At 28.4% G+C, this 13,777-nt stretch overlaps 1 protein-coding gene across 5 annotated transcripts; it reads left to right on the forward strand.

The window, feature by feature from the left end:
• The first annotated feature begins 281 nt into the window (after window positions 1–281).
• LOC130448851 (alkylglycerol monooxygenase-like) lies at window positions 282–10,356 on the forward strand. 5 transcript variants are annotated; one of them, XM_056786392.1, is made up of 10 exons: window positions 282–1,602; window positions 3,951–4,090; window positions 4,661–4,788; window positions 5,217–5,368; window positions 5,430–5,533; window positions 5,598–5,760; window positions 6,107–6,258; window positions 6,313–6,447; window positions 6,554–6,667; window positions 9,869–10,356. In XM_056786392.1, the coding sequence occupies exons 2-10, from the start codon at window positions 4,019–4,021 to the stop codon at window positions 10,136–10,138; spliced, it is 1,290 nt and encodes a 429-aa protein (XP_056642370.1). In that variant the 5' UTR covers window positions 282–1,602; window positions 3,951–4,018; the 3' UTR covers window positions 10,139–10,356. The 5 variants fall into 5 exon arrangements, with proteins under 5 accessions (XP_056642370.1, XP_056642372.1, XP_056642369.1 ...); XM_056786391.1 differs by lacking the exon at window positions 282–1,602 and adding an exon at window positions 3,316–3,431; XM_056786394.1 differs by lacking the exon at window positions 3,951–4,090 and having other exon boundaries at window positions 283–1,602.
• Window positions 10,357–13,777: the final 3,421 nt, after the last annotated feature.

Raw genomic sequence — 13,777 nt, forward strand, 5'->3', positions numbered from 1 at the left:
AATCTACACACAACTGGTTTTTTAAAATAAATTTGAACTTTATAATTCACTGAAATACACTCAGTCCGCTCCTGTACAAAATAATTAACAAGGTATTTTAAATAAAACTATCATCGTGATTCAATATGTTTTACTTCCTTATTACACTGTATAGAGAATTTCAGTACAATTTATAATGTATATAATATTTAATTCCAGCAGCGTTACATGCTTTATTAAATTAATAAAAAATTGGTTAGAAGTTGAATGAATAATTTTGTAAATGGCAACATGGTAGTTGTATACATGATTGTCGGATGTGACGTATCCACTTATAATAGTTACCTACGCTCTACTCGATCTAAAGCTGTAGATTTTTATTCTGGATCATTGGATAGACAATCTTTATATAAATGTAATTATTTTATAAACGGCTTTTACGTTTTTAATTTTCAACATTTGTGGTAGATCACTGAAAAAAATTCAAGTATACAAAGTGTAAGTGAAATCATTATTTCCGTTCAGGGAAAATAACATTCTAAACGTTGGTAGCCGTGTCGTATCAGTCTTCGGCGTTGCAAGATTTATTGATATCAAAATAGGACAATTGTATCAAATATCAGAATTTCTTATTTTCATGTTCGTCGTTTTTTAGTAATAACATGTTTATTTATCATTATTTTATTTTCAGAACTATTAATTTATCATTTTATGACAACAATTTGGAAAAAAAATTATATTGGCAACAATGTTGTACATCTGTCAAATGATCGTAAAACTAGAAAAGGTAGCAAATTAAAATTATAAATATTGATCTGATTGTTTATTTATTTATCAACAAGAATAATTATTATAAATTACGACTGATATGTATTTAGTAAACATCCGAAAAATTAGAAACTAACTTAGACACGTTATTGAATCACAGATTAGTCAAGAAATGTTTACATTTTAAATCGAATAATAATGATTTAATGATAAAGAATGTTTTTTATAAAAAATAAAAACGATAATTTACATAATGTCTGCGTATTTATTCCAGTAATCGACAAAGATATAAACACGTTATAAAATCGCTTTTTCACTAGTTATCTAACAAGTATATAAAAAACCAGAGGTGGCGTATTAGAATCAGCAAGTCATTATATTTACATGAAATATACATTGTTTTGTGATAAGGAGAGTTGAATTAAGCAAATTAAATTGAAAAGAATAATCTTTTATTTGTTGAAATGTAAACGTAATAATAAATCTTAAATTTTACACAATCTGGCAACGACGTATAACCTTGATCCAATAACGCCAACATTAACAAAAACAGCGAAACTAATTATAACCTAAGAGTCACAACAAATGTATGATTATTAATAAATTTGTATTTTTCTTTAATGAAAATATAGTATTTCAAAACTTGAAAACAAAGTGTAAAAGGAGATCTCAAAATAGGTGAATTCTAATGTAAAACAATATTTTGCTTTTACCTTATAATATCATAATTGCGACTTATATTTAATATGTAAAACTAGATAAAAACTTTGTTTATCATCTCAAGTAATTTTAATTGAGTGTCAATATACAAAGTCGTCAAATAGAAGTCTTGGATTACTGAAATCACCTATGTCGGTAAGTTTTAATGATTTGTTTGTATTCTAAATCGCAGTTTTGAATATTTTTCAACTTTCAAATCCCCGTTAATAAATTTCTAGTTACTACTTTGCCAATGGTGAAATAAACTGTATTGCACTTTGTACCATTTATTAAAAACAACAAAAAAATCCTTACGACATTGGCAATGACAACGTGTTTTGTTCATTGCATCCGACACACCTACTTTTTTCACTTTCATTACTGTTGATTTCGAGGTTTCTTAACGTGTTGAGTTTATTAACCCGCCGTAACATTCTGCTGAGTAATTGTACGGGGACCGGTCGATTGATTTAAAACTAACTTAGACATAACTCCAACATTCATAGATAAAAATAAACTGAAGAAGTGAATTTAGATCAAGATTAAAGTTATATCCATGATAATTGTTTATGTTAATAGATAGTTATTAATATTCATAAATGATTTTATTTTTTCTTCTAGAAAATAACGCAATGGCTGACGATTATTTTTAAGATATTGCATTTATCGACAAAAAATTATTTAAATCAAAAATCAGGTTTTTCAAATCATACATCTAGTGATGTAATATTTTGTATTGTTACTTTAGATGTTTATAGATAATGTATGCATACCAATAACCGTAGCAATAATATATCATCTTAATTATCGTGTTTTTATCTAGTAGAGATCGAAAAGTGTATAAACAACGAAATATTCATCATAAAAAAAACCGAAAACGTAATTTTTGTAGTACATAACCTCACATATCTCAAAATATTCTTGTGATAGATTTATACTGACACCATATTTGGATTCTGCGCAAACAATAACACGAAACGTAATTGTATGGTATGGGAAAAAACGGTGCCAACAATATTTATTTTCTCTCTCTCATTCCAGTCATTTTATCTATACTGCGCATGCTTGAGAATGCACAGAACCGAACTGAAATCTCTCTTCACTTAAAACTATTTTATCAGCACGTGCAAATTGTGACAGTTGTGAAATCTTATTTAACGATCCGTCAAAATATATTGAAACAATTTTTTACTTCCGAGAAACTCTTGACCCATTTTCGAAATAGTAAATAGTGTTCCGGAACAAGGTCGAAACTTTTATCTAAACCACATTTTAAAATATCATTCATTGAAATATGAAGAAAAACAATTTATTATAATTTTAGTGACGTAATATTGATCTAAAAATCATTACAATTTAATACTTATTAGAAATACATATTTATATAACATTATAACGATTGTGCTTATTGATATTATTTGAAATGTCGTAAATCACCTACGCCACTGGTAAGCGATGTATTTAAATATGTCAAATTTTTATATATAATCGTCCAAATATAAAAATTGGTTAATTCAATATTGAAAAATGTCCTAAAAACAATGATATGTTCACAATATAATAAATATATACGTATAAACAATCGTTATAAGCTAAATGAATAATTTTGTAAATGGCAACATGGTAGTTGTATACATGATTGTCGGATGTGACGTATCCACTTATAATAGTTACCTACGCTCTACTCGATCTAAAGCTGTGGATTTTTATTCTGGATCATTGGATAGACAATCTTTATATAAATGTAATTATTTTATAAACGGCATTTACGTTTTTAATTTTCAACATTTGTGGTAGACCACTGAAAAATATTTAAGTATACAAAGTGTAAGTGAAATCATCATTTCCGTTCAGGGAAAATAACATTCTAAACGTTGGTAGCCGTGTCGTATCAGTCTTCGGCGTTGTATATTATATTTATATAACGTTATAACGATTGTGCTTATTGATATTATTTGAAATGTCGTAAATCACCTACGCCACTGGTAAGCGGTGTATTTAAATTTGTCAAATTTTTATATATAATCGTCTAAATATAAAAATTGGTTAATTCAATATTGAAAAATGTCCTAAAAACAATGATATGTTCACAATATATTAAATATATACGTATAAACAATCGTTATTATTCATACACGCGTCGTGTTTATTATAAAAAAAACAGTTTTTACCGGCAAAAAACGTACACAACTAATAAATTCATAATCGGAATTATTTACATACAAAATATCAACATTCACGCCCCCCTCTAACATACTGTTTACAACCTCCTTATAATATAAAGCATCACACTTGACTTGACTTCCAACATTGTTGTCTAAAAATCGTTTCAAACTTATTTTTATACTGATAATTGGAACTGATCCAATTCATTTATATATGTTTACGTATATTTAATTTACGTTTTAAATAATACTGTGCGGAGGAGATGAATTCTAGTAAATTTTTACGTTTTAACGATTCGGAAACTATTACTTCCGTTTATATTCGTTTCATTGAACCAGATCCAACGAATTATGATACTTTTTTCAACGGAAACGCGGTCGTAGATTTTTTCAAAGGACTAGGACGGATGTTCTATATAGTGAATCCTTCCGAAACTACGTATAATGATCCGCAAGCAGTTCCGCAATTTTTTAAAAACGTAAGTAAATATTAGAATTATTCGAATCTCTTAAAAGCAACCGGGTATTCGTTTTCACATAAATAAATTCGAAATATCGACTGTAGCATCAGAAGAAAAAAACAATAAACTGTATACGTTGATTTTTCAATTAGCAAACAATAAGAAAGTGTAAAAATAATTACGTACTTGACACTACGATTATCCGATATTTATTAGTTCTCACAAATTTCACGTGCTTCAAATATTTATTACACATTTTACACTTTCCTGTCATGTATTTGATATTCGTTAACCAAATGGTGAAGATAAACTAAGGTTATGATAAGTATTTCAACAGAATAGGTTTCGCGCCCAACGTAATTTTAGCGGGAAATTTGATATTTATTGTAAAAATAATAAATTGAACAAAATAAGTGGTTTTATTACAAAATGCTAATAACAATTTCACTATTTTATTATAAATTATGTAATAAATTTTTGGCTATGAAATATATTCATCTCTCCTGTTTTAGTTTTCTAAATAATCGATTTGACATTGACCGGAAGTCATTTACACTTTTCTATACAGTACTTTCATTTTTTTTTCAGGCATGGCCGTACTTCCTCTTGTTTATGCTTATAGAAAATATAATTCTTTGGATTGAAAACAAACCGATATATAGATTAAATGACAGTTTAACAAGTTTTTCTCATGGTCTTATTCAACATTCAGGAAAGTATGTAACTAACCTTTATTTATATTTATTTTATTTCGTATTTAAATCTTCCGGAAATGTTCCGTATTTTATTATAGGAAGTGATCTTCAAGAAAAAAATCTTTAATACGCCGGCTATTTTTAGTTTTACCTTCATATAAGTACTTTCCGTTCCTCGTTATTCTTTAAAGCAATTAACATTACGTGAGGTCAATGATATATAATGTGAGAATAATCTGATTTAATTATGGTTGAACAGTTAACGAAATAACTTATATTTATACTGATAAATATTTATAAATTATTTTAAATCTGACAACGTTGTATAAGTTCTGTTATCTGTCAAATTTAAAAATAATAACAAACATTCGAAAGTCGGTTAACGTAAGGTCAAAAATTATTAATTTTCTACTATTATGTGTAATATATTTTATTAATTTGTATTTCAGGTTAGTTTTTAGAAGTGCGGAAAGTTACGCTTATTTCTATTTATATCAAAATTTTCGTATAATCAATTTACCTTGGAATAATCCGGTGACTTGGTATTTAGCTGCTATAGGAGTTGATTTTTGTTATTATTGGGTTCATAGAGCATGTCATGGTTAGTATTATATTAATTTCGAATTCACAAAATTTGATATAAATACGAATATAATTTACAGAAGTACATATTTTATGGGCACAGCATCAAGTACACCACAGTTCTGAAGAATTCAATTTAGCCGTTGGTCTGAGACAATCAATTTTCCAGGGATGGTGTGGCTTCGTAAGTTTTTATATTCATATAAATTAGTATAATTTTAAATATTTTTTTGTTTTTTCTTTTTCAGTTGTTTTATTTACCATTAGCTTTCGTTATCCCGCCAGCTCATTTTGTAACACATCAACAATTCAACCTCTTGTATCAATTTTGGATTCATTCAAAGACTATTACTACTCTTGGGCCATTGGAGTACGTATTCAATACTCCTCAACATCACAGAGTACATCATGGTGAGTATTATTTACGTTAAGTCGTACAATGTGATTTTATTTTTTTATAATATGTAAGGAAAAATATGAAATTTTTAGTTTATATAGAGTAACGATGTTATTGGGTCATCTTGTACTTATCTGGGAACAAATAATAAAACATTCTTATCTGTAATGCGAGTAATAAAAAATATTTTATAAGAGATAAAACTTTTCCTTCGTTCTAATAATAAAATATTTATTACTACAAAAAAGTTTTAAAGAAAAATTACATACAATCATTTTTTTACTTAAAATATTAATTATTTCATTGTGTGAGGTTTTACATTATTATAATGTTTAAATAACTATTACTACCTGTTTATAGGAAGTAATATTTACTGTTTGGATAAAAACTACGGTGGTGTGTTGATCATTTGGGATCGTTTGTTCGGGACTTTTGCTAGCGAGAAGAAGGACGAAGAAATTATTTATGGTCTCGTCTTTAATCAGCCATCTTTTAATCCGTTACATTTACAAGTGAGTTTTTTGTTATTTTGTATTGAAGATTTTTTATTATTGATTTTTTTTCAGACTTTCTACACTGAATATGTTATTCAGAGATTCAACGCCATGACTACTTTGAAGGAGAAGTTCGCCGCTTTATTTTATGGTCCGAGTTGGCAACCAGGCAAACCTCGATTAGGTTTAGAAGAAGATAAAGTGAAGGTAAGTTTCCATAAATTGTTCGTAGGGTATAATGAAATCGAAACTCTTTCCATATATTTGTTTTTGATAGTTTTTTTTATTATATAATCATTTAAATTTTTCGCAGGTGACTAAAAGAGAAAAATACGACGTCCAGTTACCGTTATGGTGCAACGTTTATCTGTTTATACACTTTTGTTTGGTAGTATACGGATACCAACAACTGGCAACTCTGCATTTGGTAAGTAATAATCAAATCTCTTGTCTTAGATTCTTTTACTGTTCCTATATTCTTTTAAATCTTTTTTTTTATTCAATGTTTTTTCTTTCTAGGTCCTGTTCTCTCTTCTTAGACTCTTTTAGATCCTTCTTTCTCTTCTTAGATTATTTGGGTCTTATTTTCTTACTTTTCAAATCCTGTCTTATTAACTACTATTCCAGATACTCTTTTCTCTCTTTCGGTTACCGTTTATCTTAACCTAAACTATTTTAGATTCTGTTTACTTTTCCATGATTTAATTTTATTATTGTTTCTATCCCAATCCCTTCATTCACTTTTTCCAGAACATATTCTTTCTCTTTCAGGTCCCATAATCCCTTATAACAGATAATTTGTTCTCCCTTTTGATCTTTTTCTTTCTTTCAAATCTATTATATCATCTTTTCTCTATTTGGACTTTTTCGCATCCTATTTTATCTTCCTATGCTATTTTATGTTTCCTTTTCTCATTCTAGATCCTTTCACCTTATTCAAAACTATTTCATATTCTGTTTTCTCTCTTTTAGACACTGTTTATCTTTTCCTACATTATTTTATATCCTATTTTATTTCCTTTAATCTTTAGATCAATTTGAAATTCCTTTTTCCCTAAACTCTTTTAGATCTTTTCTTCTTCAGTATCATGTTTTCTCTTTCAGTTATTTTACTCTCGTTCTCCCTTTTAATCTTGTATTTTCTTTTTGGACTTTTTAGATGTTTTTTCTCGCCTTTAGATCCTGTGTTGTCTCTTTTAGATTCTAGTTTGGCTTCTCAGTATTTTTTAGCGTCTTTCTCTCTTCATAAACTCTTTTATATTGTGTTTTTCTGAATAATTGGGAGGTTCTGTTTTCTCTTTTAAGTTCCCTTTCTTTTAGATCCTGTTTTGTCTCTTTTAGGTTATATTTAGCCTCTTTCAGATTATGTTTTCTTTTTTTAGTACCTTTTACATCCTATTTACTATCTTTTAAATCATTGTCTCTATTCGTAGCTAGTTTTAGATCCCGTTTTGTGTCTTTTAGATCTTATTTGATCTCTTCCATGTGTTGATTTATTTTTCTGATACCTTTTCCATCCCGTTTTCTACCTTACAGATCAAGGTTCTTACTTCCAAATTGTTTTAGATCCTGTTTTGTTCCTTTTAGATTATATTTTACCTCTTTCAGTTACTGTTTTGTTTCTAGTACCTTTTACATCCTATTTACTACCTTTTAAACCATTTTCTCTTTTCGTAGATAGTTTTAGATCCTGTTTTGTGTCTTTTAGATCCTGTTTGATCTCTTCCAGGTCCTGATTTCGTTTTCTAATACCTTTTCCATCCCATTTTCTACCTTACAGATCAAGGTTCTCACTTCCAAATTGTTTTAGATCCTGTTTTGTACTTTTTAGATTATATTTTACCTCTTTCAGATCCCGTTTTCTTTTTTTAGATCTTTTAAATCCTATTTACTATCTTTTATTGTCTTGTCTCTTTTTGTAAATAGTTTTAGATCCTGTTTTGTGTCTTTCAGATCCTATTTGATCTCTTCCAGGTCTTGATTTATTTTTCTGATACCTTTTCCATCCCGTTTTCTACCTTACAGATCAAGGTTCTTACTTCCAAATTGTTTTAGATCCTGTTTTGTTCCTTTTAGATTATATTTTACCTCTTTCAGTTACTGTTTTGTTTCTAGTACCTTTTACATCCTATTTACTATCTTTTAAACCATTTTCTCTTTTCGTAGATAGTTTTAGATCCTGTTTTGTACTTTTTAGATTATATTTTACCTCTTTCAGATCCCGTTTTCTTTTTTTAGATCTTTTAAATCCTATTTACTATCTTTTAAATCATTGTCTCTATTCGTAGCTAGTTTTAGATCCCGTTTTGTGTCTTTTAGATCTTATTTGATCTCTTCCATGTGTTGATTTCTTTTTCTGATACCTTTTCCATCCCGTTTCCTACCTTACAGATCAAGGTTCTTACTTCCAAATTGTTTTAGATCCTGTTTTGTTCCTTTTAGATTATATTTTACCTCTTTCAGTTACTGTTTTGTTTCTAGTACCTTTTACATCCTATTTACTACCTTTTAAACCATTTTCTCTTTTCGTAGATAGTTTTAGATCCTGTTTTGTGTCTTTTAGATCCTGATTGATCTCTTCCAGGTCCTGATTTCGTTTTCTAATACCTTTTCCATCCCATTTTCTACCTTACAGATCAAGGTTCTCACTTCCAAATTGTTTTAGATCCTGTTTTGTACTTTTTAGATTATATTTTACCTCTTTCAGATCCTGTTTTCTTTTTTTAGAACTTTTAAATCCTATTTACTATCTTTCATTATCTTGTCTCTTTTTGTAGATAGTTTTAGATCCTGTTTTTGTCTTTTTGTACCTTTTCCATTCTGTTTTCTACCTTACAGATCCAGGTTCTTACTTCCAAATTGTTTTAGATCCTGTTTTGTACCTTTTAGATCCTGTTTTCTTTTTCTAGTATTTTTTACATTCTATTTACTATCTTTTAAACCATTGTCTCTTTTCGTAGATAGTTTTGCGTCTTTTAGATCCTATTTGATCTCTTCCAAGTCCTGATTTCATTTTCAAGAACCTTTTTCATCCTGTTTTCTACCCTACAGATCCAGGCTCTTACTTCCAAATTGTTTTAGATCCTATTTTGTCCCTTTTAGATTATATTTCACCTTTTACAGGTCCTGTTTTCTTTTTCTAGTACCTTTTAAATAATAATTACTATTTCTTAAACCATGGTTTCTTTTTCACGATAGTTTTGTGTCTTTTAGATCCTATTTGATCTGTTTTATACCTTTCACATCTAGTTTCTTTTTTCGAAATTGTTTTACATTCCGTTTTGTGTCCTTTAGATCCTGTTCCCATTTTATAGGTTATTTTAAATCTTATTTCCTTGTTTCTTTTTTCATGTTTCAAAGCTTGATCTGTTTTCCAGTATCTTTTACATACTGTTTCCTACCTTTTAGATTCTTATTTTTCTAGTTTTTTCTCCTTTTTTCTTTCGGTTACATCCTGTTTTCCAAATTATTTTCAAGTCTTTTTCATATCCTTTTTGATCGTTGTCGCTTTCCCTAGACTCTTCTAGATACAGTTTTCTACCCCAGACTATTTTAAATCCTGGTTTCTCCTCCTATATTCCTCTCTAAATTTTTTATTTTTTCATTTTGTTTGTTTATTTTCTTACAGAACCTCAATCCGTTGACAGTTCTTTCGTTCGTGATTTACATAATCGCGTCTCTGACGACGATCGGTATGCTGTTCGATGACCGTCCTTACGCATGCGTTTTCGAACTGCTACGTTGCATGCTTTTGGTCACGGCTATACAACGCGTCAACTTTTCAAAAATCGACGACAATTTATTAACCAGCATCGAAGTTTTTTTTTTGATATCGGCGATTTTTTGGTTCCTTCAAAGCATCAAAGTCCTTCAAGTTTTGAAAATAAAAACGAAATGATTGTTTGTTTTTTTATTTTTTAACGGAATATTGTTATAGTTCGACTGATATTTATTGTGTGATAACAACGGCGGTTCATTGAAAGAAAAGTATTTACAAAAACGTACCATTTTGTTTAACAAACTTTTTTGTTTTTTTATCGAATCGTTGTTAAATTTTAGTGATAGTATGCCAAAATGTACTTAATATTTATTGTTAATATATTTATTCAAATTTTTGTACTGGTTTTATTCATTGACCTTCTAACATTTTTTAGAATTTTTTTCGAATTTTATTAAATAAAATATGGCTTTGAAAATCAGCGTTACAAATTTTCTCTGGATTCGAATTTCGCGCCTGATTTGAATCATCGTGTACTGTCAATTGCTAGTAAACATCGTTGCCACGTTTATATAGATGTATTTAATACTCTGATATTTTCATTTGTCGTCGAGTTGAATTGAGATATTGCCGAAATGAAAAAAAAAACAAATTTTACAAAAAAGTTCATAATAAACTTAATCATATTAATTATAAAACGTTTTTTAATGGATTTTTCAACTCAAAATTTTTATTACTGTGATAATCAGCGTTACAAGTTGTCTCTGGATTCGAATTTCGCGCCTGATTTGAATCATTCGTGTTCTGTCAAATGCTAGTAAACATCGTTGCCACGTTTATATAGATGTATTTAATACTCTGATATTTTCATTTGTCGTCGAGTTGAATTGAGATATTGCCGAAATGAAAAAAAAAACAAATTTTACAAAAAAGTTCATAATAAACTTAATCATATTAATTATAAAACGTTTTTTAATGGATTTTTCAACTCAAAATTTTTATTACTGTGATAATCAGCGTTACAAGTTGTCTCTGGATTCGAATTTCGCGCCTGATTTGAATCATTCGTGTTCTGTCAAATGCTAGTAAACATCGTTGCCACGTTTATATAGATGTATTTAATACTCTGATATTTTCATTTGTCGTCGAGTTGAATTGAGATATTGCCGAAATGAAAAAAAAAAACAAATTTTACAAAAAAGTTCATAATAAACTTAATCATATTAATTATAAAACGTTTTTTAATGGATTTTTCAACTCAAAATTTTTATTACTGTGATAATCAGCGTTACAAGTTGTCTCTGGATTCGAATTTCGCGCCTGATTTGAATCATTCGTGTACTGTCAAATGCTAGTAAACATCGTTGCCACGTTTATATAGATGTATTTAATACTCTGATATTTTCATTTGTCGTCGAGTTGAATTGAGATATTGCCGAAATGAAAAAAAAACAAATTTTACAAAAAAGTTCATAATAAACTTAATCATATTAATTATAAAACGTTTTTTAATGGATTTTTCAACTCAAAATTTTTATTACTGTGATAATCAGCGTTACAAGTTGTCTCTGGATTCGAATTTCGCGCCTGATTTGAATCATTCGTGTACTGTCAAATGCTAGTAAACATCGTTGCCACGTTTATATAGATGTATTTAATACTCTGATATTTTCATATTATCGTCGAGTTGAATTGAGATATTGCCGAAATGAAAAAAAAAACAAATTTTACAAAAAAGTTCATAATAAACTTAATCATATTAATTATAAAACGTTTTTAATGGATTTTTCAACTCAAAATTTTTATTACTGTGATAATCAGCGTTACAAGTTGACTCTGGATTCGAATTTCGCGCCTGATTTGAATCATTCGTGTACTGTCAAATGCTAGTAAACATCGTTGCCACGTTTATATAGATGTATTTAATACTCTGATATTTTCATTTGTCGTCGAGTTGAATTGAGATATTGCCGAAATGAAAAAAAAAACAAATTTTACAAAAAAGTTCATAATAAACTTAATCATATTAATTATAAAACGTTTTTTAATGGATTTTTCAACGCAAAATTTTTATTACTGTGATAATCAGCGTTACAAGTTGACTCTGGATTCGAATTTCGCGCCTGATTTGAATCATTCGTGTACTGTCAAATGCTAGTAAACATCGTTGCCACGTTTATATAGATGTATTTAATACTCTGATATTTTCATTTGTCGTCGAGTTGAATTGAGATATTGCCGAAATGAAAAAAAAACAAATTTTGCAAAAACGTTCATAATAAACTTAATCATATTAATTATAAAAAGTTTTTTAATGGATTTTTCAACTCAAAATTTTTATTACTGTGATAATCAGCGTTACAAATTTTCTCTGGATTCGAATTTCGCGCCTGATTTGAATCATTCGTGTGCTGTCAAATGCTAGTAAACATCGTTGCCACGTTTATATAGATGTATTTAATACTCTGATATTTTCATTTGTCGTCGAGTTGAATTGAGATATTGCCGAAATGAAAAAAAAAACAAATTTTACAAAAAAGTTCATAATAAACTTAATCATATTAATTATAAAAAGTTTTTTAATGGATTTTTCAACTCAAAATTTTTATTACTGTGATAATCAGCGTTACAAGTTGTCTCTGGATTCGAATTTCGCGCCTGATTTGAATCATTCGTGTGCTGTCAATTGCTAGTAAACATCGTTGCCACGTTTATATAGATGTATTTAATACTCTGATATTTTCATTTGTCGTCGAGTTGAATTGAGATATTGCCGAAATGAAAAAAAAAACAAATTTTACAAAAAAGTTCATAATAAACTTAATCATATTAATTATAAAAAGTTTTTTAATGGATTTTTCAACTCAAAATTTTTATTACTGTGATAATCAGCGTTACAAGTTTTCTTTGGATTCAAATTTCGCGCTTGATGTGAAACAGTTGTATACTGTCAAATGCTTGTATACACTGTTGCCACGTTTAAATATTTATACCTAATATTTGATATTTTCCTATTACTGTAGTTGAATTGAGGTATTGAGGTATAAAAAACATATTTATGTATAACATAATATATTATCCACTATTATGAATTAATACAAATATAATAAACACTTAAAAATATCATATACGGATTTGAAAAAATAATTAAAATCGTAATAAAATATTAACAAAATATTATATGGATGAAATTTTTTAAAAAATTTCATCGTATTCAAAATATGTATATATAATAATTGTTATTATTTTTTCTTTAATTAATTTTTATTTACCATATACTGTCAAGCGGTTCTTGATAGCTGCTAAACTATTTTCTATAAAAAAAAACTGTCCAAATAACAAGAAGTTTCATTAATGCCACTTTTAACTACCCTTAAAAAATTTAGTTCGATGAAACCATCAATAAAAACACTAGATCAACCTAATGGTACCTAAGGGATGATTCACAAGCGCAGTACTGGAAAGCCATCCGAAGTACTGCTTTAGAAGCAATCCTCCAACCTACAGAATTCTTCATAAATATTATAACCTCAAAAATCATTCTCCGATTGAAGGTGGTGTGTTTTGGAAGGAACTGGACATCCTGAACTGTATATACTGAAAACTGGATGAAATATCCAGATTGTTAATGAAATACAAATAACATTAAAAACAAAAATAAGAAAATGAAGGGGGTTTCGAGGTTATTGCTGTTACCACCGATAGAATGGAATGGAAGAAGAAGATTGAAGAGGTAACAAAGTTAAATCATCTGGGACTCTGGGTTATGTGAAGACTGGACAGAAAAAGCAAGAAGCTCCATGAACTTTGACCTCAAAC

Source organism: Diorhabda sublineata, chromosome 9 (genome assembly GCF_026230105.1).
Source record: "Diorhabda sublineata isolate icDioSubl1.1 chromosome 9, icDioSubl1.1, whole genome shotgun sequence".
NCBI lineage: Eukaryota > Metazoa > Arthropoda > Insecta > Coleoptera > Chrysomelidae > Diorhabda > Diorhabda sublineata.